Source organism: Anser anser (assembly GCF_964211835.1).
Source record: "Anser anser genome assembly, chromosome: 19".
NCBI lineage: Eukaryota > Metazoa > Chordata > Aves > Anseriformes > Anatidae > Anser > Anser anser.
In genome coordinates, this window is record NC_139740.1 from 3260449 (window position 1) to 3285770 (window position 25322).

Below are 25322 nucleotides of genomic sequence, written 5' to 3' on the forward strand. Positions count from 1 at the left end.
GTAAAGATACCCGCCCAGAAACATAGCATACTTACTATAAATATAGCCAGCGAATAAAGGCATGAATATCCAGCAGAGGGTCTGATTTAGAAGGGACCGTCCCATAGTTCACCTTCACTCACCTTCACACACGCTGAATGTCCTCTCAGAAGCCCCTTACCGGTGCTTCCCCTAACTTATGAGACTGAGACATGTTTTACTTGCAAACCCTCTGAGAGTGGCAATCAATTGTGTGGCTCTGGTTTTATTTCTCTGATGATGTCACTTTAAATACTTTTCATGTTCCATTTGTTATTTTTACTTCTAAAAATGACGCATTTCTGCAAATTCATTTTTCTCTAGTTAGTCACAACTTAATGGAACAAAGTCAGCTGCCTGCCTGTCAGAGTGAGTGCCGGACCCGTCCCCACTGCCGTTATCACAGACAGACCCACAAGAGCACCTGGAATATTCGGACAGCTTTAGGTATGTTGTTTTTCACAGACGCCCTTCTGGCTTTCCACCCAAATCCTTTAATATAGGGCCAGGGCAGGGGACCCGGGAAGTGCAGTTTTGCCAAAATAAACCACAGACATAAATCGAAGACAATGAAAAACCAGAAAAAAAAAAAAAAGAAAAAAAAAAGCAACAGAGAAGAAGGAAGATGCATTTCTCCACTTGTGGAATAGCCTCTATAAGAGCAAAGCCGTGACAGCTCTACGACCCCCTGAATATTTTGCTTGCATGCTGCTTCCAAACATTTAATGCAAAACAGTCTGTGGCTGCGGCTTGCCGGAGAGAGAAGTTTTAAGAGAAATGTGGAGGTTTCCCCTACCTGATCTGAACTTGCTCCGAATCAGCAAGGAGTGCTCAGACCCCAGGAGTGTCATGGTGACTCGGGGACCGGATCCAGACGCCCCTCACTTAAACCATTAACTTCCTCCAAAGAGAAAAGCTGACCACGGCTAGTGCTCAGGATTCATCCAGCTCTCCTGGACTCTCTGGGTGCTTTTACAGCTGGCTGGCAAGAAGCAGCAAGTGGCTTTGAAAGATTTGGTCCCATCCAGCACTGACCCTTCACAGAAACCAACTGCTCCCCTTGTGCTGTGTTGAACTAATTAACTTTTCGCCGGCGGGAGCCTCCTCCCGCGCGGGGTTTACTACCAGCAGCTGGGTGTCCTGGCTGATGTCATCGTCTAGCGGGGAGCAGCGACTATCGGAAAGGGTCTTAGCAAAGACAGAAGTTTGATATGTGATACTAATTACTACCGGCCGGTACGCAGCCAATCAGGGCTCTCCCCGTCTGGGCCGACTTTTGGAGCTGCTTGGAAATATCAACAGAGCGAGGGCTTAACTCTTTGCAGCGTGGTGCGGGACGGCCGGACCTCTCACCACACGCTGCGTGGCCCTGCTGTGGCGCCGGGGCCAAGGGCTCCCCGGGGCAAAGGAAGGGCCGCAACCAGGGCCCTGTGCTGGGCAAGGGGACAGCTGGCTGTAGGTCAGTTGGTGGCGGTGTCCTCTCCAGTGGAGAGGAGGATGCGGCCACCCCGTGACGGAGGCATGACTGTGCCCCTGCTGCTCCTCAGCCGGCTCGTTCGGGTGCTGAAGTTGCGCCCTGGACCTCGGTCGGCGCACGCTTTTGTCAGCATGTGGCTGCACCCATAGGGTTATTCTCTGGGGAGCTTTGCGTACTCTGTGTCTCAGGTAGCACATGCTGCAGGTGCTTAGAACAAGTCCTCTTGTTCTGCTACGCACAGACACTCAGAATAATGCCAAATAAAGGAAGCAGGGCTAAATCTTAATTAAAATTTACTGTGCTATAGATAAGCACAGCAACCCCAAGGAGGCTGGGCACAGCCATCAGCTGCATATAGCTGCAGTGGAAGATGCTTCTCCACCTACCAAACATTCTGGCACGTGAGAAAACCTTTCAGTCAACTTGCTAAGTAAAGAGATGCAGATCCTTTGAGGCTTCCCTTCCGCAAGCCCATGCGTGGTTCACTTCAGGTAAATGGAAGACAGGGAACTGGTGGCACTTTTCCCCTTTTAACATAAGAGTTATAAGCCAAGGACACATGGGTCTCACCTAGGAAGCTGTCTAGATTTCTCCTACAGCATAAACACTCAACTGAATTCTTCCCTTCCCTTCCCTTCCCTTCCCTTCCCTTCCCTTCCCTTCCCTTCCCTTCCCTTCCCTTCCCTTCCCTTCCCTTCCCTTCCCTTCCCTTCCCTTCCCTTCCCTTCCCTTCCCTTCCCTTCCCTTCCCTTCCCTTCCCTTCCCTTCCCTTCCCTTCCCTTCCCTTCCCTTCCCTTCCCTTCCCTTCCCTTCCCTTCCCTTCCCTTCCCTTCCCTTCCCTTCCCTTCCCTTCCCTTCCCTTCCCTTCCCTTCCCTTCCCTTCCCTTCCCTTCCCTGTTTCTGGGAAGCCCAGTTACACATTTTGGCTTGGTGATGTAAATTTCAGGGCTTCCAGATTCCTAGGTCTGTGTTGCCAGAGACCTTAGGAACCTGGTAGCCCCAGGAGCACTGATTACAGCAGAGCACCACTGATGACTGAGAAGTGTTGGGCTCCCTGGCCATCATGTAATCCATGTGATGAGACTGCCCTGAGCTGAGCTCTGACATGGGTTGGACATGTGGTTTCCTGGTCATACTACATCTGATGAAGTGGATATGCCTTAATGTCTGACAGGGGAGAGATTAGTGAAATAAATTCATGTCCAAGCTCAGATCTGAGTCAGAAAACAGAGCCCTACTCTAGTGTCTAGCAAGGTGGCCAGGAGGTTTGTTCCTTATTAATCTTGCCTAATGCACAGTTAACTATGCTTGAAATTCCTATCAGACTGCTCCTTATAAATAGTGCTATGTCCTGAAACAAATGACACCATTTAACACAACCACACCATGAGCAGCTCAAGGCCAGGACAGGGCTCACAAACACCCACAGCCTCAAACTGCCGTTTTTTTTTCTTTTTCTTTTTTTCAGTGCAGATTCCTGTAAGATTTGCTTCCACTGCCATCCAAACCCCAGTGAGGTATCTTCCCATGAGAACCTAATAAGGTTCAACAAGGCCAAATGCAAAGTGTTGCACTTGGGCTGGGGCAACCCCAGGTATTTATACAGACTGGGAGAAGAAGAACTTGAGAGCAGCCCTGCGGAGGACTTGGGGGTCCTGATGGATGAGAAGCTGGACATGAGCCAGCAGTGAGCACTTGCAGCCCGGAAGGTCAAATATGTCCTGGGCTGCATTAAAAAAGGGGTGGCCAGCAGGGAGAGGGAGGTGGTTGTCCCCCTCTGCTCTGCTCTTGTGAGACCCCACCTGGAATACTGTGTGCAGGCCTGGGGTCCCCAGCACAAGAAGGATGTGCAGCTCTTGGAACGGGTCCAGAGGAGGGCCACTAAGATGATCAGAGGGCTGGAGCACCTCTCCTATGCAGAAAGGTTGAGGGAACTGGGCTTGTTTATCTTGGAGAAGAGAAGGCTCCGGGGAGACCTCATTGCGGCCTTCTAGTACTTGAAGGGAGCGCATAAACAGGAGGGGGAATGCCTGTTTACATGTGTTGGTAGTGATAGGACAAGGGGGAATGGTTTTAAACTAAGACAGGGGAGATTTAGGTTAGAAGTTAGGAGAAAGTTTTTCACTCAGAGGGTGGTGAGGCACTGGAACAGGTTACCCAGAGAGGTTGTGGATGCCCCATCCCTGCAGGCATTCAAGGCCAGGCTGGATGCGGCTCTGGGCAGCCTGCTCTAGTGGTTGGCAACCCTGCCCAGAGCAGGGGGGTTGAAACTACATGATCTTTAAGGTCTTTTTCAACCCAGGCCATTCGATGGTTCTATGATTCTATGATCTTCATTCCCTTTGAAGCCTGCAGGTCCTTCATGACTTCTCCACTCTGCATTAGCTGGGCCTGCAGGAGGAGGCTCCTCAATCCTTCTTGCAGCTTTTGGGGGTGGGGTTCATGCTTGTGTCCTTTTCTGCCTGCAAATAGTCAACTCCAGTCTGCCAAGTTTAGTGGAAGAGGAGTGGAGTACAAGGGAGACAAAACAAGGTGTGACCCTGCTCAGGGTAAACCTCCCCATGGCAGTAAAAGGCCATCAGTGGGTATGGCTTAGGACCAGCAAGGGGAGGTGAGATGCCCAAAGTGCACCTTGTAGGCACAGTAGCTCCAGGCCTGCTATCGAATGCTTGGAGGAGGCAGGCAGGGCAGGCCTAGTCCCTGGAGCAAGACACTGTGCAAGGTGGGCTTTTCCCTTTGCTTCACAACTGGCACCTTATTTTTGCTGAGGCTCATGCACAGAAGAAAATTTGTCAAGAGACTTGACATCAAGGATGTATACAAGCCCCTAAATCCCTTGAGTATCATAGTCTTCCCTCTTTCATGGAGATACATTGCCCATTTAAGAATAGTAAATAAAGGACTTCTGTTTTCTAGCATGGACTCCTAAAATAATTAATGGGTGGAACAGAAAGAAACAGTGGATAAAACAGAACCAATTACAACAAATCGGGTTTTGGCTCTCAGAAAACTTTTCACAGTCCCATGCATGAGTGTAGCGAAAACTCAGAATTGTTCCAAGGCAGAATGCAAGGTATTGTAAAGAGTGAAAATAAGGATTACTCAAGAAAAGGAAGTGAAAACAGTTGGGCAATGATCAACAGGGAAAAAGGAAAAGCACCACATTTATTAATGGTTTACCAGTGGAGAAAAGGAAGTAAAAAAATTTGGGCAATGATCAACAGGGAAAAAGGAAAAGCACTACATTTATTAATGGTTTACCAGCGGAGGCTGCAAATGTGCAGCTAATAAAATAAACTGGTTAATCAAATGTCAGAAGGATCAATAGATTTGTATGACCTGGATGAAATGAGGATCTTGGCCAGACAATGGCAGATGAAAATAAATTATTTACTTTCATGTCAGAATGAAGGGTGACCCATCCAAAGTCCCCAAGTACAGAAGACTGAGAGATGGCATCATATAAAAATCACAGGTTCCTAGATCTTGAGTCATTTTGAATGTGTACAGAGGCTGAGTACACAAGATGGTATTAATACCATCTAGGATAAAGATTTTTACTTGGATGAATGGAGAAAAGTGTGCTGTGATTTAGTGGGCGCATTGCAGTGGGTTATTTGCTAGGGATGTGCATGGTGTCTCACCCAGCTGCCTTGACTTCCATTTTAGCAGGATGCCTGTTTCTCTCCCTGCTCTTTTCTAAAGACTCTTTATTAAACTGCAGATGACTTCTGAGTGGTTTCCAAGGGGACACGTCAGATCACTGCTGCACATATGAGGTTGTACTGGCCACGTATACCAGGTCACATAGGTCATTCTCTGTTAGCTGAAAGAGTGAGTCTGGTTCTGTCCGAGCACCTGATATTTAGATGTGAAAGCAATTACTCACAAGAAATGTGAAAGACTGTCCTGAAAGCCAGTGCCTATGCAGGATTGCTGTTGTTATGGCTTTGATCCCTCTACCCTGGCATTACAAGCATGGGAGGGAATGGATAAAACTGTTGCAGCTTTCAATATCTGATTTTATTTTATTGTTTATTTTATTTTATTTTATTTTATTTTATTTTATTTTATTTTATTTTATTTTATTTTATTTTATTTTATTATTTCATTTCATTTCATTTCATTTTTATTTTTTTTATTTCAGCTACAGCATGTTGGTGAATCATTGTCCTTTCCCTGAATGCCCATATCCCAACATTCAGTGTGCGCGCTCTGCTGAATGACACAAAAATGAAAGGGAAAAGAGCATGAAGACTGAAGTGTCTATCTGGATGCTTAAGCTGGTGCATATAAATTCATCTAAAAGTGTCATCTTCTGGCTAAACCAGAATTTTCTTAGGGAGGTCAAGGACGAAATCTGTGTCAGCACAGGCAACATCTACTGATGACCTTGGCGTCTGGTACTTCTCTCCATACAGCTCCCCATCCTCGTGGGGCTGGAGCTGGGTGGTGGAGTTACTTCTGTGCTCCCCTGAGAAGGCCACTGAGGCTGTACTGGTCCCTTTAGCAGCCACTAGACATGGGGTTGATGTTTCAAGTCTGAAGTTACTCCAGTCTTTCTTTCCTGACCAGTCACTGCAGGCCTCAAGATCATGGGGATGCACAGAGTGGTCATTTCTCTTCCCTGCTGTATGCATTATTTGCATTTATTGTTGTTGTAATGTTGTAATTTCATCTGATATTTTCATCTTTCAGGCATGCAGCATGATGAGAAGATTCTGCAAGTCTTTGGAGAAAGATTTACTTCTGACTGCTTTAGTCATTTTGAATCATCAGCCCTTTTCCCTAGTGCTTCTGCTGAGAAGCCCTTTCCCATTCCTTTGGCACTCCATGAACCACCTCACTCAGGTTGTGAAAAATGACCATTTACTCCTATCTTTAACGAGTCATTAATCCTTGGAGGGCTCTTCCACTTCCCACATACTATCCTGGAGCTAGAGAAGTCTGAGGAGAAATCTCATTGGTGGATTCATGACAAATTTCTTCTAAAAACTTTTCTGATGCTATTCAACAGCTCCTTAAATACATTCCTAAGAAAGTCAGCCCCCAGCATACTACTGTCCCTGGAGATGATATCTCCTGCCTACCATCCTTTCCCATTTCTTGCTCCTGCTGGTGCTTGCAATGGCTGTTCCTTTCTCCTTGGGATGCTTCACATAGTATGCCAAGTGTTTATCCCAGATGAGGGCAAAGTTCTGCCCTTTCCAGTGAGGTAAGGAAGGTAGGGCAAGTTGCACAGGTACTTTGGGAGAAGCAAGCCACCTCATGTGCTCCACTAGACACCCTGCTTAAACACCTACAGCCACATATCTGACATCCTCTCAGAGAATCAGCTAAAGCCCAGCATGCTATTTACCACTCAGTTTGGTGCAGAGATAAGGTTCTGATGAAATTAAGTAATAATGAAGTAAGGAAGGTAACCAGACTGTTACACAATGCCTTAGCCTGGTGGGACTGGGAGAAACCTCTCCCACCGCCTTGTGAACACCGCACACCTTGCACCCACAGAACTACCTCCATGGGGAGCTGTGCCGCAGGTCAGTCATGGGCCTTGCTAACTGCTGCTTCTCCCTGGTAGGGCAGGTGTGGGGAGGGGATCAGGCACACATCAATGCTGCTGGGGGGGCCGAGGTTATCAGCTGAATGCAGCCTTCTGAGATGGTGAAGATTCAAAGTCCCGTGACGCTGATTCCAGGATCTGCTCTTACAAATCCTTTCTCTCCTCTCCAGTACTGAACAGCCACAAACCATGCCCTATAAAACCATGTCACTGACAAAAGTTGATAGTTCAGAAGAGGTGAAAGGCATTTTCCTCTCCTCTCCTCTCAGCCTTCCTCCCCCTTTCCCTCTCCCTCTCCGACCCAGGGGAACAGGTCAGTAACACCAGTGTCCAGACCTTGCAAGCTCTCTGGTCACTGTCCTCATTTCTTAGGAGATGACACAACTTCTAAGAGAGGACTCATCTCCACTAATGACTCAAATGCTGAATTCACAGTACAAAGCTGGTGTCCCCTGTGCTGGTCAATATGTGAGTCAGCCCAGTCCACAAGTACTCTTGATGGCCTCAGGAAACAGAGGTAAGCTGTCACTAGTAAATCTCAGACTGGAGGCAAGGAGGACAGGCAGAGGCTGAGATCAGACCACAGATACTGAGTCATTTGCCTAGAGTCATTTGCCTAGAGCTTATGTGCCTTTGATAGCACAGAAGATAGAAGATGAGTATAACCCTCCATAAGGCCTTCAAGCATTTTCACACTGCCCAAGTCCTTGTGTGTCTTAGACCTGTCTCCACCAGGCACTATGCTGCACCACAGGCACTGTGCAGCTCTGAAACAAGCAGGCAACACCACTGGTTGCCACCTTTCTTTGGAAGGTGAAACAAGGCTGTAGCTACCAAATAGGCTATAGGAACCTTTGCTGTAAACTGGGTCTTACTGAAGTGAGTGAAGGAGTGAGTCTTAAATACCAGAATAAATTACTCATGGTAAGGAATTCCTTTGAACTGAGAAATCACACCCCAGAGCCACAAGGATATCAGTTCTGTGTTGCTCACCAGATACCAGGAAGCAGCCTCTTCTAATCTTCCAGCACACCCTATTGTTTATGGTACTAATTTATTTTAAAGCAGATTGTTTGTTCCTATGTAGATTTGCGTCTGTGGGAAAAAAAAGCCAAATGAGTTGATGTTTCTTTGAGATCCCTCTAGGGACTTGGAGGACTCAGTGTGTGACACAGTGATTGTGCCACAAACAGCCAGAGTCCAGCAGGTCTCAGGGCTGCAGAGGAGCAGTCCTCGGGAGGGACATCTTCCGGACCCCTGCCTGGGCTGCACTGCCAGGTGAGACTGGGGTCTGTCTCCTGCCACCACTTGTTTTGCCTGGCACACTGCTCTGGCATGTGCTTTCTCTTTGCAAAGGAGAGTCAGCCCTGCACCACTGGAGACCTGATATTTTGCCCATGTACCCCAGCTACTGTTGGTGCTGATGCCCGCACAGGCTTTACAAGATGGAGGTGTTCCCAGCAAACCCCTGAATTTAGCAAGCCAAATTCACCACAAGGCTTAGGGTAGGATATAATGCCAAGTAAAGGGTCTTGCAAACAGTTTGCAACTGTCCGTGCAAGCAGTTTTCCCCCAAACCTGGTGCTGTGCCAGTCATGTCTGCTCAGACCATTCTCTCTGGTAGGAATGCACAGTTTCCTTTGACTTCTCTCTTATGCCTTGCAGCTCTGTGTAGAGAAGAGCCCATCTGCAATAGCCTTGTTTCTTGGCTCTCCACAGTGTGCTCTGAGAAGACAAATCTGGTGGGATGAAGTCATGACCCTGACTGTCCCCATCCTATGTACACGCTAGTGATAATTTGCTGCATGTTTGTGAGGCTGTGCTGGCAAACGTCCCATGGGATGCACTGGCAGATACAGATGCACTGGCACAGAGCTCTGTGCTAATGTCCCTAGGCTGGTATAACTGTCTCCTGGAGGAGGACGGCTGGAGAGGGAAGTAAATATGTTGCTCATGAGGAGTGTGCTTTTGCATTCGTTATCGATACAGTTGTGACAAAATAGAGTGTTTCATTACAGTGAAACCCATAGTCAAGACTAATAAGGAACTCTAAGCATCCTTTGAAGATACTGACTGCAAGGAAGTCATTACCTTGGTATCGGAAGAAGTGACCTTCTTTTGAATGAAACTTTTACAATGGGCCAGGTGAACTGCCTATTAATGGGTCCCGATGATGGAGACACTGACCTCTGCAGCCACCTGAAGTTGGACCAGATAGGAGTCTCCTCCTCTGACACTGCACCAGCAGAGCCCCAGCTGTTCTCTTGGGCATGGCCTTCAGGAACCTGTAAAGAGCTGAGAGTCTCATGCATGCCTAAGACTCAGCCCAGGGGTGAATTGCACAAAAAAAAAAAAAAAAAAAAAAAAAGTCCTCTAGGTCTCTTATGGCAATTGTGATATTCCTGTCCGTGATATGGAACAGATAGAGATTTTCTGAGCTGGAGCTAGCAAAGTGGCAGCGTTCCTGTCACTGTGAAGTACAATCCTAGCTAGGTCATAGCTGAGCGCTTAGCTCAAAGCACGGGATTTCTTTAGATGAGAAGCTGTGAGCATAGACTGTCCTGCACAGCCCAGTCCTTCTGCTTGTGTAGGGCCCTGGTAAAGGCCATCAGAGCAGCATTTGCCTGCCCTAAATTTGCCATTGCCTGCCAGGCATTGTAGCTGGTCTGTCACCTCCATATCTCCTCACAGAATTTGAGGGAAGGAATTTATGGGGGAGATGTCATGAGCTCTTTCCAGTTATGACAGCAGACAGGCCTTGCGTGAATTCGAGCTGTGAAGTATTTATCACAGTGCTGCAAGCATCCAAGCAAGGTCCCTTAATTTATGAAGGTCCAGTAGATGTTATGTAATTGACAACACGAATGCAAAAATACTTCTGCACTTTACTGAAGCTACTATTAAGCTGCCTGATGTTTTCATCATAATATTTACTTCTTTGTAAATATGCTAAATTTCTCCAATCCCAATTCAAAACAGAGAGATCAGAGAATGAAAATAGGGAGATGACATAGCTGTTTAAAGATTATGTAAAATGTTTTCTACCAGCGTAAATATTTGATTGTAAAACTGTTGTGATTACAGAGCAGGGATGCGCAGTGAGCGCAGGGATCCGCCTTGGCAGAGCCTGCCCCACGTCCCTGCCCTCCCCTTCCCCCACAGCCTGGGCTGCAGAACAGTGGATGTACTGGCAGTCGTCCCCGTCCCGCTCGCTTTGGGCAGCTCGGGCTGGGGGGGGGGGGGGAAGAGCTCGAACCTGACACAGCGACCAGTCCTTCTGCAGTGCTGGCACGGATGTGTCCGTGAGTCTCAGGGTGCGGGTGGACCAGAGCAGGTGAAGAAGGGGTTAAAGGCTCAAAGCCTCAGCCTGGTTTGAGCATGGGGTGGTCAACAGGAGAGGTGACGCTCTGACGGGGACGCTGCATTGAGTCAGGTCAAACTGGCTACACTGGCAAGAGCCTGAGGCACTGGGGACCCCTCTGCCCTGCAGCGCAGGGGAAGGGGCAGGCTGGCCATGCCCTGCCGTCCAGGCAGCAGTGCTCCAGTCTGGAGGGTGGAAGATGCCAAGCACTGGCTGGTGACCTGGGGTTGCACCAAGGTCAGGGCGCTGCCCCAGTGGGTGCTGAGCTCCCTTTGCACTGGTACCTGGGAAAGCCAGGGTGCTGCACCCCAGGAAGCAGGGGCTCCTTCCCTCCATCCAGTTGGTGTCTGGTGCCTAGTGCATGTCTGGCCCGAGGGGTGCCTGCCTCTGGCCTGCCTCCTGCATCCTCCATCTTCTCTTCCTCCTCCTCCATCCTCAGACCCTGACTGCATGTTCCTGAAGGGACATATTATGGGAAATGAGACACTTGGTGCCTGCAGCAACTGCTGGTCTCTCCTGCCTCTAATGCCAAACTTGCACCCCAGCTTGGGCAGGAACATCACTGCTCATGAGCCTCTGGCTCTAACAAAGCATAAGGAGAAGGAGGATGCTGTTGCTGGGGTGACATTTTTGCATCCCAGCAGGCCAGTCCTGTGCAAGCAGCCACAGGGCTAATCTCCAGAGCAATAACGAGCAAAAGAGCCCCCAGCCTGGGTGGCACCAACAGGCCTCTGTCTGCTTCCTGCACGTTCAGTACAGGCAGGAAGGAGTTTTGTGCCTGGCCTGGCTGCTCCAAGCAATGGTGGCTTGGTGGCTGGGTGGAAACAGAGGGGGTAAAGCAATGGCAAAGCCACTATCACCTCCAGTGCCTCAGATTACTCCACTTGCTGACCTCCACTTGCTTAGTAGCTGCGGAGTGACGCTGGGCAACATGCGCGTGTCTGCAGGGGCTGCACAAGCCCCAGTGGTCCATGGGAGCAGCTCTGTAACCAGATATAGCAGAAACCATCAATATTAAACCCAAGTAGAAGGTGTCTGAGAACCCTGCAGAGCCTCTGTTGGCCCCTGCCGGCAGAGTGACCTGGTGCTCTTCCCTCCGCAGTGGGACTTTGGGCAAGTCATGTCTCCTTTCAGTTTCCTTATCTGTAAACAGTCGATAATGAGGCTAACCCCTTTGAAAAGCTCTTGGAAGTCTCCCACCAAGCAGGGCCAGATAAGAACTGTATTGTTTTAAGTCCTGCAGCAGCTCTGAGGTTTTGCTACAAAGCAGCCTATCCAGCCCTACCTCTCTTCCAGCGATGCAGGGGAGCAGCAGTGAATTGAACATTTCCATCCACATCCCTTCCTCCTGCCCACTAAACTCTCTAGACACAGCCACTTGTTTTGTGGTCCAGCCCTAAATAAAGAGTGTGCTTTTGGGGAGGGGTTGTGACAGGCACTAGCAAGTGATACGAAGTGAAGCTGGGCCTGGGTTAGTGGCGAGCAGAGCTAAAGCCCCAGATATACATCGGATGGGTTGGGAGCATTATGTATTTCTGGAATGCCTTCTGGTCTTTATTAAAATGAAACCACAGCCAGCCCAAGAGAGCTCATCGCCCAGGCACAGGGCCAAGTATAAGTTACTTCTACAAATATTTATTTAACCATATCAATGACAAACTCTTTTGTATAAATGTTTTTATTTAATCATAATTTACCAATTATTTTAAATCAATTGTTTGCCTGGTTTCTAAACACTAATCAAGAGGCTTGCATTAGCATTACTCAGGCGGATTAGATGCATTATTTCTCTGAAGCTTGTGCCATTGCTTGCCTGCCTTGGCCATGGAAGAGGGTGCAGATGGATCCCAAATTTCCCATCAGTTGTCAGATTCCTGGAGGACCATGCCTGCAGCACTGCCAGCTGTCCCCACCCAGGTGACCTCTGGTCTCAGATGGTTCCTCAGGCTCAGGGACTCATGGACACTGACCCCACCTGAGCCTCTCATGACAGGACCTTCCTTGTGTCTCCCTGGGCTCATGGTCCTTGCTCTCATGGAGCTGCCAGCCCTTTTGCAGATGCTGCAGATCCCCTGTCCTGCCACTGCTTATCCTTCACACCTAAGCCTGGACCTTTCAGCAGTGTAGGAGAAATTCCTCAGTGTCCCTTCAGCCCACGGTCTCTGGCAGGGATACATGAGGGCGGATGTGGCTGTTCAGGGCAGAACGAGCTGCTCATGAGTGTCTGCATTTGTCTCTGGGGTCCAGTCCTGCTCCCAGCCCTCTGGGCTCTGTTACCATCTCAAGAACATCCTGGAAGGCCTCCGTCTTCCTTTACCCCAGCTCCCTCACACACAAGCCTTCCTCAGCCCAATCTTCCCCTTTCTGCTCAGACAATGTTTGAAAACAGAGAAGCGGTGACTTTATAGGACACTGCCTCCTCCGAAGCACCGTGAGACATGGTGAGGTCTGCACCCAGCAGAGCCTCTGGAGACCTGGGCGCTGCCAGGCTCCCCAGGCAGCACCATGTCCCTTGCCCACAGGGTGCAGCCAGACCTGTGCTGCTGAGCAGACACAAGGCAAGAGCAGGATACTGCTCATCACGAGCTGCTCGTGCTGTTTATTTACAAGATTTCAGGCTGCTACTGTCTTGCACCTTGGCTCCCGGCTCCACAGCGCCTGCTGCAAGAACTGGGGCCTCAAGGAGCTCTGTGCTCTTGCCGGCGTCTGCTCATCATCTGCTGCGGGGACGGGGCTGGTCGCAGCCTGAGCTGTGAGCTTCCCAAGGACTGCCCTTCCCTGCAGGCCCCACCAGGAGGGAAAACCCCCGATGGCCCTTCCCTGGGGTCTCTGTGACCTTTTCCTCAGATGCTTACCATTAAATCAGAAACGGGAGCTGTGTTGCCATAAACCTGGGGGAGCCACAGGTTAATCCTGCATACAGCAGCCTCCCCACATTTCCCGCTTCAATCAGTTAAGGCTACGAAATCAAGAGAGAAAGCAGAGACTTTGAAATTCTCCCAGCTTGGGAGTAGCGGGGTGGGGGGTGGGGGGGCAGAACACAGAGGTGCCAGGGTTTGCAGATCACAGGGGTTTGAAGATGAACAATCTGAGCAAATGTTTTTTTACAATTCTGAAGCAGAGATGTGAGATTTGAGGCAAATTTCTTCCAAGATAAAACCCAAATAAACAAAAAGACAAACTGGGGCAAGCTTGAAGTAACCCTGAGATTTACCTACTACTTTAAAGATTACGAAAATAGAAAGCAACGCTAGGTACACCCTTTGAAGCATTTAAGTATGTTTTTGTTTTGTTTTGTTTTGTTTTTGTTTTTCTAAATGATGAGAAATACATCCACTGCACTTTAAAACACTTAGCTGTATGGCCTCGCAGTCATACCTCTACAGTAAGAAAGCACTCAGATTATGGTAAGAGGGAGCTTCCTACTGTTGACGTGTAAACAAAAGGGAAGTTATTTGGACAGGGCTCTGAAATAATGTGTAAACATAGATCTAATGCTATAATGCAGATGCAGAGGAAACTCTTGGAAATAAAATATTTTTTCACATGACTCTAAAAAACATTTTCCTGTCCATTTTGAGGGAAAATGAACCAAAAGGAGGTCTCTGTCCTTGTTTTTTAAAACACTCTATTTTCTTCAAATCTGTTTTTAGAAATAAACCTTTCAATTCTTTTCTTTCAATGTTCTGAAGGCAATTTTGAAGCCTCACATCTCTGGATAAGAAGGAAGAGGATCTGTGAAAAGTCCACACCTGATCAATCCTGACTGCGAGAAACCTTTTGTCCTTGGTTGGTGGGAGGTGGCTGCATAGGGACGAGGAAGGTCTTTGGGCATCACCATATGCAGGAGCTGCTTTTATTCTCCTACTCTGCTCCAAGCATCAAGTCTGATATTTTGTGAGATCCATACACATCCCTCCCAAATTGGCTGTCTCCAAATTAGATTTTGTGTTCAGCCTTGAGGTGTCTCGTACAGGCAAAGGACAAAAGGTGCTGGCAGAGGACCATCTGCTGACTTTACCTTGCACCTCGAACTCAGACTGGGAAGAACTGGCCTTTGCAGGAACACTCTCTTTCCGTCAAGCCGAGAGGAAGCCTTGGTGACAACTAAGACTGGATTCTAACTTTCAGATAACAGATGTGAGAGAAGAATCCCACTAGAAGTGGCTGAGACCAGGGGACAGAGAGAAAGGTTGATCACCATACTGTGTGGAAACATGGGTGTAGAGAGACTAGACTTGTGAGGACCAAAAAGACTCCTGGTGAAATGAGGGCAAAGCAGAGGTATGGCATGAAAAGAGCAGATATGAACTCATGAAAACCTAATTCAAGTAGTACTGTGTAGTGCTGTTAGAACGGATGTAAAATGGGCCATGAAAACCTGGTGGTACAAACTAACTTCACAAGCAACTGGGATGAGCACCGGAGCATGCCATCCTGCCCTCTCCTCACATTTACTTCACTACTCTTCTAAAATCTTCTCTAACTGGTGAGCCAAATAGATGTATATATATTAAAAGAACCGTGGTATTTATGAAAAAGCATGAAATCTGTCAGTCTTAGGGCAAGACTTAACGGGACCTTCAGATGTGGAGCTATTGCCAACTTGTACTCCGTTAGCTGGGACAACCTGGCAAACATCATCTCATTATGGCCATATGAGGGATGGATTCCTAGTTTTGCTTGAGCCTGATCTTATCACTGGCCGAGGGAAGCACCGAATGTTTACCACCCAGTTGCAACCTAAACTGCCTAAAATGTCAGCTCCTAATGGCACAATCCCTTTTGTGAGCCTGTCACAGTGAGGATAAAATTAACAGCCTTTATGTGGCAATGGGATGGCTTAAGTGGATGTGAGCTTGGTGAATAGATAACAGGTCATAGAATAGATAACAGACCAAAGTGGCTTCCACCCAAGTGGCTAACTGTGTCTCTTGTCCTATGCGCTCTTGTGGGCCCAGCACATATCCACCAGTCTGGCATGTACACCAAATGTCAGTGGGACGGTGAGGCTCTGCTGAAGCGTGCGCTGACTTTAGCCACGAGAAAATTCACCTGGAGTGTCTTGTACTATGTAAGGTGCTGTCAGTCTGTCTAATAAATACAGGTATACTTGAAAAAGATCTCAGAGTGATCACTTGGGATCTTTGCATGAGGTAATACTAATAATACATGTTGAGGCTGCTCATATCCAAGGTATCACAAACCTTTGTGCAATGCAACCAGGTAGGGTCAGAGGGCACCTACAAGGAAGTGTCACAGATTGCAAGACATGACATTTTCTCTTGACCAAGCTCACAAGTGAAATAATGTGAAGACCAACAAGGACAGTGGGGTTCTTGGTGCACCGCAATGTCTGCCTCTGTTCAGTGCTGATGGCAGCAGAACCAAATTGGCCAAAGAGTTTGAAGCCACATTTAGAAAATGAAACTACCTGACAAGGATCTACAGGAAAGACAAATTCAGCTGAAAGATGTCTCCTTCATGAAATACCATGTACTTGGTCAGGTCAGGAAGAACGACAGAAAAGCAGATGTGCGTTAGAACATTTATTATGACTCATTCTGACTGAAAAGTAGGCCTCATGGTCATGCAGCGTGAGACCTCTGATCCCCAACTGGTCATCCAGGCACATCTGGAAATGTTAAACATAGGGGGGAGCAAGGAAGGATTCCTGGGTACTGTATTAATTGTAGGCTATTTACGTAAGTTACTTTTCTTATCTTCTCTAACTATTTATAGTTTTGTTTGTATGTTTAAGACCTAGACATATCCCACTATGCTTCAATAAATCTTCAATATATCTTTGTTGACAAAAAGAAATATTGTCTGCTGTTAATGAAAAGAAGGTAATGGGCATATTGAGTTACTTACATAGTATTTTAATAAGTGCTATTTGGGCTCATGTTGACTCAAATACATTAATTCTTAAATTTCATTTCTTATTAAAAAAAAAAAAACACAAAAGAAATGTAAGAATTAGATGTTTTATTTTGAAGGGCATCCATGCTATGAAAACTAGGAATAAAACAGACGAAATAGATCTCCCTTCCAAAACATATAATATTGTCACTAACACTCACCACCACACAAATCAATACAAATGTAACATGACTCAAATGCCTGCCATCATCAGTATTGCATGTTCTGGTGACAGCCTCATCTGAAGAATATGTAATGGGACATACCCCAAACCTCTGGCTAACTTTGCTTTTGCACTGCTCTCTAATAAACAGTTTCCAAAGAGGATCAGTCTCTGAGTCCTGAGTACTGAGTTTCTCTGGAGACAGCACTTTATATTTGCTTCTGAGAAAATGCATGCCAGGAACTTTCTTCCAGAGGAACAGAAAATGATTGGGGACAGGAACGAAGTGACCGGGTGCTCAGGCTGCTTATGTGGTTCCAACCGAGCTTCAGGGGTTATTGCCCAAACAAGCAACCTGCCACCGAGCTGAGGATCAGCAGCCCCAGAGTCAACAGCTGCTAATTTGCAGGAAACACTGAGAGTGATTTAAACGCCTCCTCCCTAGCTTCTTTTAATAAAACCATCTTTGAACACATCCAGTTCCTTCAGACAAAAGGTACTGGGGGAGTTTCACAGAGTCCCCTGGTTCATGCAATGATGCTCCCTGTCTTCCCCGAGCGGGGCAGCAGGGGTGCCTCCCGATGGAAGGGAAAGGAGGGGACGTCCTGAACGCAGGACAGCAGAGAACCAGCAGCAGGGGAAGCCAAGGTGTGCTCAGCCCTGTTCCTGGCGAGCATAGGCTCTGCTCATTCAGTATGCCTTCAACATTCTGAAAACGAAAGGAGGCAGGTTAGTTGGATTTCCTTTACTCTGAGACTTCATTTTAAATGTCCGTTTGATAACTAAATGAGAAACAAATGTGGTGCATTAAAGCAAGGCAGCCCAGCCCAGCAGCGGGAACAGGACCGGTGCAGGAACATTTTTCTAAAGATCCCTTCTGGAATGTTATTTTGAACTCTTCAAAACGGCAAAGGTTTTTAGACATTGTATGTTTTGTTAAGTGTCCCTTGGGAGAGCTAGGTTTAAAATTAGTCAAACTCTTTCACTTTTTTAAACCCTTCCCTAAAATAGTTGATATAAAATTTGGTGGGAATTCTGCTGAGAGCTTAAATTGGCTGAAAAAGACCATCTAATGGAAATGACATTTGGGGAAAAAATGTGAAAAAACTGGTTTTCTTTCTGGCTTCCAATGACATAATAGGGACAAGGCAGGACTGCCTGCTCCTCTGAGCATGGCCCTGACCCCAGGGCCCTGGTCACCAGTTTCCCTCGTACAGGAGAAAAAGGGAAGCAGCTGGGAGAGAGCTAAAAGAGGGAGATGACTGCTCTGGTACGGCACTGCCTGTCCTCAGTCATATTCCTCTGTGGGTTGACATTCATCACCCTTGGAGTGTACAACCTGGTGAGGAGGCCAGCACATGTCCGAACCTCAGCCCAGAGGTGTGGTAGAGCAGTTGCTCTGCAGATGTGACAGCTGGTTGGTTTCATATTTGGGAAAGGAGGGGCAGACAGGTGGTTTTGGCCTGAAATGAAGTATCGAAGACTTTTCCTTGTCTCATCCAGAGTGATGCTGTGTGAAGTTCTCCACCCCATGTGGACATTTTTGAGGGAGGTTGGACGAGGGCACCTGGCTCATCTTCCAGGTGGTCACATCATCTCAGGTGACCAGCTTCTTTGGAACAGCTCACAGTCACAGTCCCAAGGGACCTATGTCTGGGTGAGACTGTTACCCTGCCCTGCCCTGCGGGACACACATCCTCTGACTGCTCTCTTCACCAAGGGAGTTAGATGTGCTGATTTTTATTGGCAATATGGGTGGCAATGGGTGCTCTGTGCCACAGGGTGTACACGGGAGGGCCTGGTGTACACCAGTGTGTGGGGCTGGTCCTGTTGTGCTCTGTGGGGTGGGAGGAAGGTTTGTGCTGGCAGCGCATACTACTCTTCCATCAGCTTCTCCCAGTTCATCAGTGAGCTATGGTGGTTCAAAACCTGTCCCAGAAATATGTCTGGGACCTTCCCCAACCCAGTAGCTTATTTACTCAAGCCATTTTGTCACTTGCAGAGATAAAGCCACCTTCCCACACCTCAGGTTCCTCTCAGCACAGCTGGGAGATAAGGGGTAAGGGATGTTGGCTCCCACTTGCCGTGAACCTCTGAGGATTTCAAGGAGAGGCCTCTTTGGGAAGCCACCTCTGCTATCACTTTGACAGGTGTCAGCAGCACTTTTAGCAGCCAGCCACAGACAGAGATTAGCCAAATGTGTCTCTTGCACAAAGTGCTCAGGCTCTTTAGGCATTGTTTTAAAACACAGAATGGGAATGGATTTTGGCTGAGATAGGGGCCTTTATACAGGAATGGTCTGACCTAAGGACCCCACTATCTGCAGGCTCAGCATCTATCGCAGATGGGGCCTATTTGAGAGGGGCCTCACTGATAACAGGGAGGAGGATCTGTTCTCCCACCACAGACCCCAGTTTAATGCCTGGTGTGCAGGGACTAACACTGTCCTCCTCATTCTGCTCTCTGATCCCTGATGTGTGCCTAGAAGACAGATGCATCAGAACAGCAGCTTGGGGAAAGTGGCAATTCCTTTGGATAAGTAAAGCACCATAATGTGGGTGAACTGGTGCACTTGTGTTACTGAAAAGATTCCTGACTTGGGACTTATCTGTATATCTATGGAAGTTACATTGCCCAGAGAAAGACCCACTTCCCCTATACAAACACAGCCATGAAAGTTAGCCCTGCCCTGAAGCCTCCTACATGCTTCTATATAACGCATGCAAAATGTAGGAGCAGCAGAGTTCAAAGGATGTGGCCAAAGTGAGGAGATGAGTCAGTGTGTGGAGAACAGGTTCTCCCAGTGCTGTGGCAGGCTCCTGTGGAAAAAGCAAGGGCTACTTAAGGGGAGAACAGGAAGAACACAACATGCTGATTGCAGATGGCATAGGGCCACCAGTTTTTGGGGATGATGGGTGCAAGTCAAGAAGCTGAAGAAACAGGGTTAGGAGACAGAGCACTGGTTGGCACCAATGCTCAGGGAACCTGCCTTTGTTACCTGACAGCTCAGGGAAGTCCCTCTCCAGAAGCCACTTCTTGGCCCACTTCCCCTCCCAGATGGGGTTTACTTAGATGCTAAATTCCTCTGGATAGGGGGTGTCCCTTTTCATGGGTCTGTACAGCTCACATCCAAATGCCTTGTATTCCTGTTACCTCATTGCTGATGGCATTTCTTTTTTTCTTCTGGAATTTGTGCACTGTTGCCCAGCCGGTCAGATTGTCTGAAGCACCCTGCAGCTTTCCACAGTTTTTCGTTTACCAGCCGTGCCCAATCTGTAGGTCATGATACACAGCTGGGCACAGCAGAGGTACATATTCTGGGCAGGACATATGTATTCATGCTATGCATCTATTGTGGGGCCCATTCTGGTAGCAATGAAAAATGGCATTCCTCATGGTACCCACATTTTCATGCCAAGTTAAACTTTCCTGTCCTTTTCAGAGTTATTTATAGATGGGAATCTTGACAAGAATGAGTTTCTGTTTTGGAAGGAATAGTTTTACTTATTACCAGCTCTGATCTGAGTGTGTATATGTGCTCAAAGGTGCAAGCAAGTGACAAAAAGCCACCTAAAAAATGTGATAAGTGAATCCCTGGGGGCAGGGATCAAGAAAACTGAAACAGTTTCTTAAATTGAATGGTAAAAGCTTGACACAAGAAGACAAGGTTTTCCTATGTTGGATGGTGTGTGGGGCCGAGGAAAAGGGCCCGGTGCTGCCAATAGAACTGGCAGGGCCTCTTTGCTGCATTGCGCTGGTGTGCACTGCAAGCAAACAGAGCCACTTGCACAAGTGAAACCTTGCTTGCACTCTGCAGGCTGCTCATACCTCATTGGAGCAGTATGTGCTCAATCCCCTCAATCCCAGTGTTTTCCAGAAAGGAATTGTTTTTTTTCCAGAGGAAAATTATTGGCTAAGATTATATAAAGTTGCCCTCAATTAGACCAATGTCTCTGAAAAGCAAACACATCTGAGCTCCCACGGGAGGGCAGTCTGGCTGGGGAGACAAACCATTCCAACTTGGAAAGAGCAGTATTTCTCTACAGACTTATAGGAGGGTTTTCACCATTACCATAGTGACAAAAGGGACAACTAGCAGAGTTGACAAGAATGACTGCATATGCATCCCTGGCAGTAGCAAATTCAGGAACACAAGATGGCAGGCATGTCCCACAACCCCTCCCCTCCCAGGCTGCCTGCCTCGTCCCATCACCAACTGTCCTGCACAGCCAACCCTGTTGACTTTCCTTCCTCCAGATCCTGAACACATCCATGTTATTCTACCTCTCAGTGCCTACAGTCTCTCATCCCACATGCTAGGGTTGGAATAATCTCTCAAGATTCTACAGATCGAGGTTGTTCTCCAGAAGGTCTTTCCATGGCATTACGAAAGTAGCTGTAAAGTCTGAAGAAAAGTAGTGCAGAACTGTTGAAACCAACTGAATAGTACCAAAAGCTCTGCTTCATTCTTTGCTTGTTTGTGAATACAGTCGCTGCCTTCAGGAAGTAGAGAACTGCATGGATGCTAATAGGTTGCTGTGGTGGACATTTCCCATCCCTTCTTGGCTCCAGACCAAATGATCTGGAAAAATTCTGTATCACGGACTTGGAGAAAAGAAATGGGTTTGGTTTTGTCTGTTCATGGAAGTGTCTGCATCTTGACATGAACTGGAATGGAGAGGAATTTAAGGAACTTGCCCCTCCCCAGGAAAATAATAAATAAATAAATAAATAAATAAATGCTTCAATGTATTTAAACTGCAGATTGTATATGGAGCAACTAAATAAAGAATAATGCAACACAGATAGTGCAGAAAAAAGAAACGTAGAACATCATTAAGAAGCCCAAGAGAAGGAAAGGAGGCTTCAATACCTCATGTTTCACCTCTTGGTTGTCAAGCACACACTGGCAGCCTACAGGAGACAAACCTCCTCCTGGTGTGGTGTAGTTGCAGGGCTGCACCAGCAACACAGAGCCTCAGCAAGGATGAAGAGCTGCTCTTGAGGGATCTTGTCCAGAGCTGGGCACTTCTCATACTGCCCAGGAATTGATGAGAAGCTGATCTAGTACAAGTATGACAAATAACTTGCTTCCAGGTAGACTAGACCCAACTTTGGCATAGTTTTGCTACTCCCTGGTTAGCTGAACCAGTGCCCCATGTTTGTCATTAGCTCTGAGTATCTGCCCAGAGAAGATAATAGAACTTCTTACCTGCAGTTTCCATTCATTCTTCCCCATTAACATTTGTCCCTGGCCTAACGTAAAACTTTTTGACTTCAATGAATATCTCAAAGACTAAGGAAAGTTCTGTGAGAACCATTATCATTATTCCTGCTGATGATCCTACTTTGTTTTAGTTAAAATAGTGCATTTATGGTTTTGCTCAGTGTCACAGAGCTTTTAGCACAGAAGGACCATGGTCCATGGCAGATGACAACTCACATTATTTAATGGTGCAGTAGTGGTATCTCCAAGGTTTTTGGCACAGTAGCAGCTGTAGCTCTTGGTAGCCAGGACCTCTGCTCTGAGACAATGGCCTCGCTAAGGATGTCAGCGCTCCTTAGAAACAGTATCGGATTTGGCCTCGTGCAACCTTGCCCTGCAGTCATACACAGTTGTCATCTTCTGCACTGCTGCTATTGTGGAGAACTGAGCCACTTCCTATAAAGAGTGATAAGTCTGTGCAGCTATTTCACTATTTGCTTTTGCCCCAGTGATGACGAGACTAGTATGAAATGAGAACCAGCTGCTCTCACAGATGCCAATTTCTCTGGAAAACATCCCCAAGGGAAGGAGCAGACTGGGCTTTCCAACACTGACCCCAGTAGGACAGCAAACGAAAATCACCACTGGGTGCCTACCTGCATTATACAATACCCAGTCTGCACAGCAGGTACCATTGCCCCAAGCCAAGCCTCAGTGCACCCCATAGATCTCCAGAAGCTCTGTAGGGAGGAGGGAGGGAAGACCAGACCATGGTGCTACGGTGATGGAGAAAGGGGGAGCCTTTACATGGGAGAAGAAAAACAGAAGGGATGTACAAGCTCAGATGAGGGTGGACACAATTAGTTACTCAGAAATATCTGCTTCATGCCCAATACCCCGCCCTTTATCTCCGGGAATAGGGTTGGACATCTCAGACAGTATACACAGGAAAGACGCATTTGAAGCAGCCCTCTGGGGAAAACCAGCCCTGGAAGAGGGAGGCCAAGATGCCAGCTTCCCAAGCAAGCTAAGACACAGCAGCAGCTCTGGAATGCATTTCTTACTATAATCCTAACCATGGTTTTTATTGGTCTGTATTTTTGTAACTATTTCTAATATCACAAATATTTGTGTTTCCCTGATTTTCTTAGGTCCGCGTCACGTTGTCAAATGCCATCTGCTCACGTCATCATCTCAGAGAGGTTGCTCAGCAGAGTGGGGAACTGCACAGATCAAGTCTTCAACCCCTTGGAGGACCAAAACCAGGCAGGGGGTGGGGAGTCCCATGAGGTAGGACCCACCTCCAGCCCATTCTGCACAGGCCCATCTGTATATCATTCTTGTTACCCATATAAGCTGTCAGCAGGAGATGCTGAGGCAAAGGACAGGTTCTGACCTTCTACTTCAAACGTAGCTGAGTCCAAGGTTTGACTGGGAGCCCTAATCTCAGCCTGCATTGAAATGGTCCAGCCTCCTCTTATGGAGAAGCAGGAAGCAAAGGTGCACAGGACCCTCCATCTTACCAGGCTAGTGACAGACTTGCAGGAAAGAGGAGACTGATCTCCTTTGGGGGTGATTTGAGTCCAGGACTGAGTCACCTGTGTCCCCAGTAAATACCTACACAATTCCTGGCACTGTTCTGCCACAAACTCTTCCCTTCAGTTTCCAGCCAGGATGGGATGCGCAGCCTGGTCTACTGAGAGGTCCATCCCATCACCATGTTTTGAAAATGCTTCAAATATTGGTCTTTAGACAGGGGCCGGGAATTGCCTGTCTGAGTTACCTGGGATATAAAAGCTGCCCTGAGTCCTTCTAGCAAGTGAAATGTGCCCCTCCATGTAATGTGGGCAGAATGTGCAAGGTGCAGTTTCCTGAACAGTGTTTAGGGTAGGGGAGCTGGCGGCGTGAGTCCCTTTGCCCTGACAGGTGACTGAGCCAAATGTCAGTGCTCCCAGACGTGTGTGTGCCTGCTGAGGCCATAGGAGGGAGCTGGGGGTAGTGTGGCCAGCGGAGAGCTGAAGTGGTACTCAGGCAGTGGAGGGGCGAACGGACAAGGCAGTTTTCCCTAAGCCAAGGAGAAGCAAGCTTTTGACACAGAAGTGTCCTCGTTCCTTAGTAGGAAATAAGGGGATCTGAAACCTGCCTTGTAGAAATACTATTGCAAATTCCCAGGCAGCTGGGGAGACATGTGAACACTGAGCTGTTTGTCCATGGATTCTGTGCTTATCTGTCTTCCTTACCTGATGCTTCTTTGGCTTGAAGCCATCTCAAGGTCAAAGTGCTTCTGAATTAAGAGGCATCCCCACCAATGAGAGCTGTGTGTGGTCAGGAACCCCACCCTCATTTAGAAAGCTCCTTGTCACAGATTTCCTACTCATAGATATGTCAAGGGAGCTGCCTCTGGTTCCCTGGCCAGCAAGGGTCAGTCCCCATCACTGCACTCCCTGGCTCAGTGCTTGAGCAGAGCCTGGCCCCTGCCTCAGCGAGGTTACACAGCCGTTCCCAGGAACTCGCACAGCTCTTCCTTGGAAGCCGCAGTGCCTGAGCCCGGCTCTGTTGCTGCCTGCTGGCCAAGCATGGAGGGCTGCTCTGTACCACGTGTGCTCCAGCAGTGCACCAGTGCCTACCTGCCAGGCAAACTCCCTGTCATGCACAAACAGCAGCATTTATCACCCATTTGAGATTACACAGCAATGTCTGGCTCTCTGCTTTCCCTGCAAAGAATAAGAGGGCTACACCTCCTGTTTTCAGAGGGGGGAGAAGACAGACCATAATGTTTTCAAATGGGGCTGAAGGGCAGTGAGGAGAGCAGGGCACATGCTTCATGGTGCAGGTCGATGCCCCATGGATGCATTGTCCTTCCACACTCTGTTTGCTCCCTTCAGGCAATGGACAGAGTAGGAAGGGACAAGGGTACTGAGTCATTTCTCAGATGAAGAGGTATTATAGCCGGAGTGTATGGAGGCAGTGCATCCCACCTGCCTACTCTGCTTGCTCGCACTCAGCAGGAGATGGCTTGCCAGAGGGCTGGACATACACGTGCTGTGAAAGAGGGCTGCAGTGTGCACCAGGCATTGCTCAGGGGTGGTGACCAGGGATCTGGCAAAAAGGGATCTGACTTGCCCAGACAGAAGCCATGACCACGAGTGCTTTGCTGCATCTGTGATCTCCACCTCACAGCCTGGAGGAAAGAGGTGGAAAAGTTGTGGTAGTGGCCACTCCAGCAGGACCTGAGCTGTCTGTAATCACTACTGTGATGTGAGTTGTCACAGCAGGAACTGTCCAGTACCAAGCTCACTGCAAGGACCTCCTTTGCAAGGTGTGCAGAAGAAACAAAACTCACAAACAAAAGGGTCAGACTTTGCAGAGCAAAAGCCCAGCAGTTGCAGCAGCTGCACAGTACCCTCCTGGGGCCAGCCACTCATAAAGAACACGAGCTTTGCCAAGAAGTGTGCTCAACACGGCTCGACGTCCAGCTTGCCGGGATTTCTGGGCACTCTGGGGTTCCTGGTGAGTATGCGCACAGCAGCTCCACGCTGGGGCAAGTGTTTGCGAGGCAGAAGCATGCGAATTTCATCCCAAGTGAATATTCATCTGATATTTCTTACCAGA

At 47.9% G+C, this 25322-nt stretch overlaps 1 protein-coding gene across 19 annotated transcripts in view; it reads right to left on the reverse strand.

Annotated features, from left to right (window-relative positions):
* Window positions 1–25322, reverse strand: part of MYOCD (myocardin) — a 254475-nt gene that overhangs the window by 38120 nt on the left and 191033 nt on the right. For 4 of the 19 annotated variants that reach the window (XM_083805190.1, XM_083805188.1, XM_083805202.1 and 1 more), the window contains exon 1: window positions 123–787. The exons of 10 other annotated variants lie outside the window; for them this stretch is intronic. Coding sequence is in view for 3 of the 9 variants with exons in the window: in XM_083805197.1 (XP_083661323.1) it covers window positions 36–105 (70 nt within the window). In the remaining 6 variants the exon portion in view is untranslated. Of the gene's footprint in view, window positions 1–35; window positions 788–814; window positions 2155–25322 lie in introns of those variants that run through there. 5 more of the 19 variants (XM_083805186.1, XM_083805198.1, XM_083805194.1 and 2 more) reach the window with 3 other exon arrangements.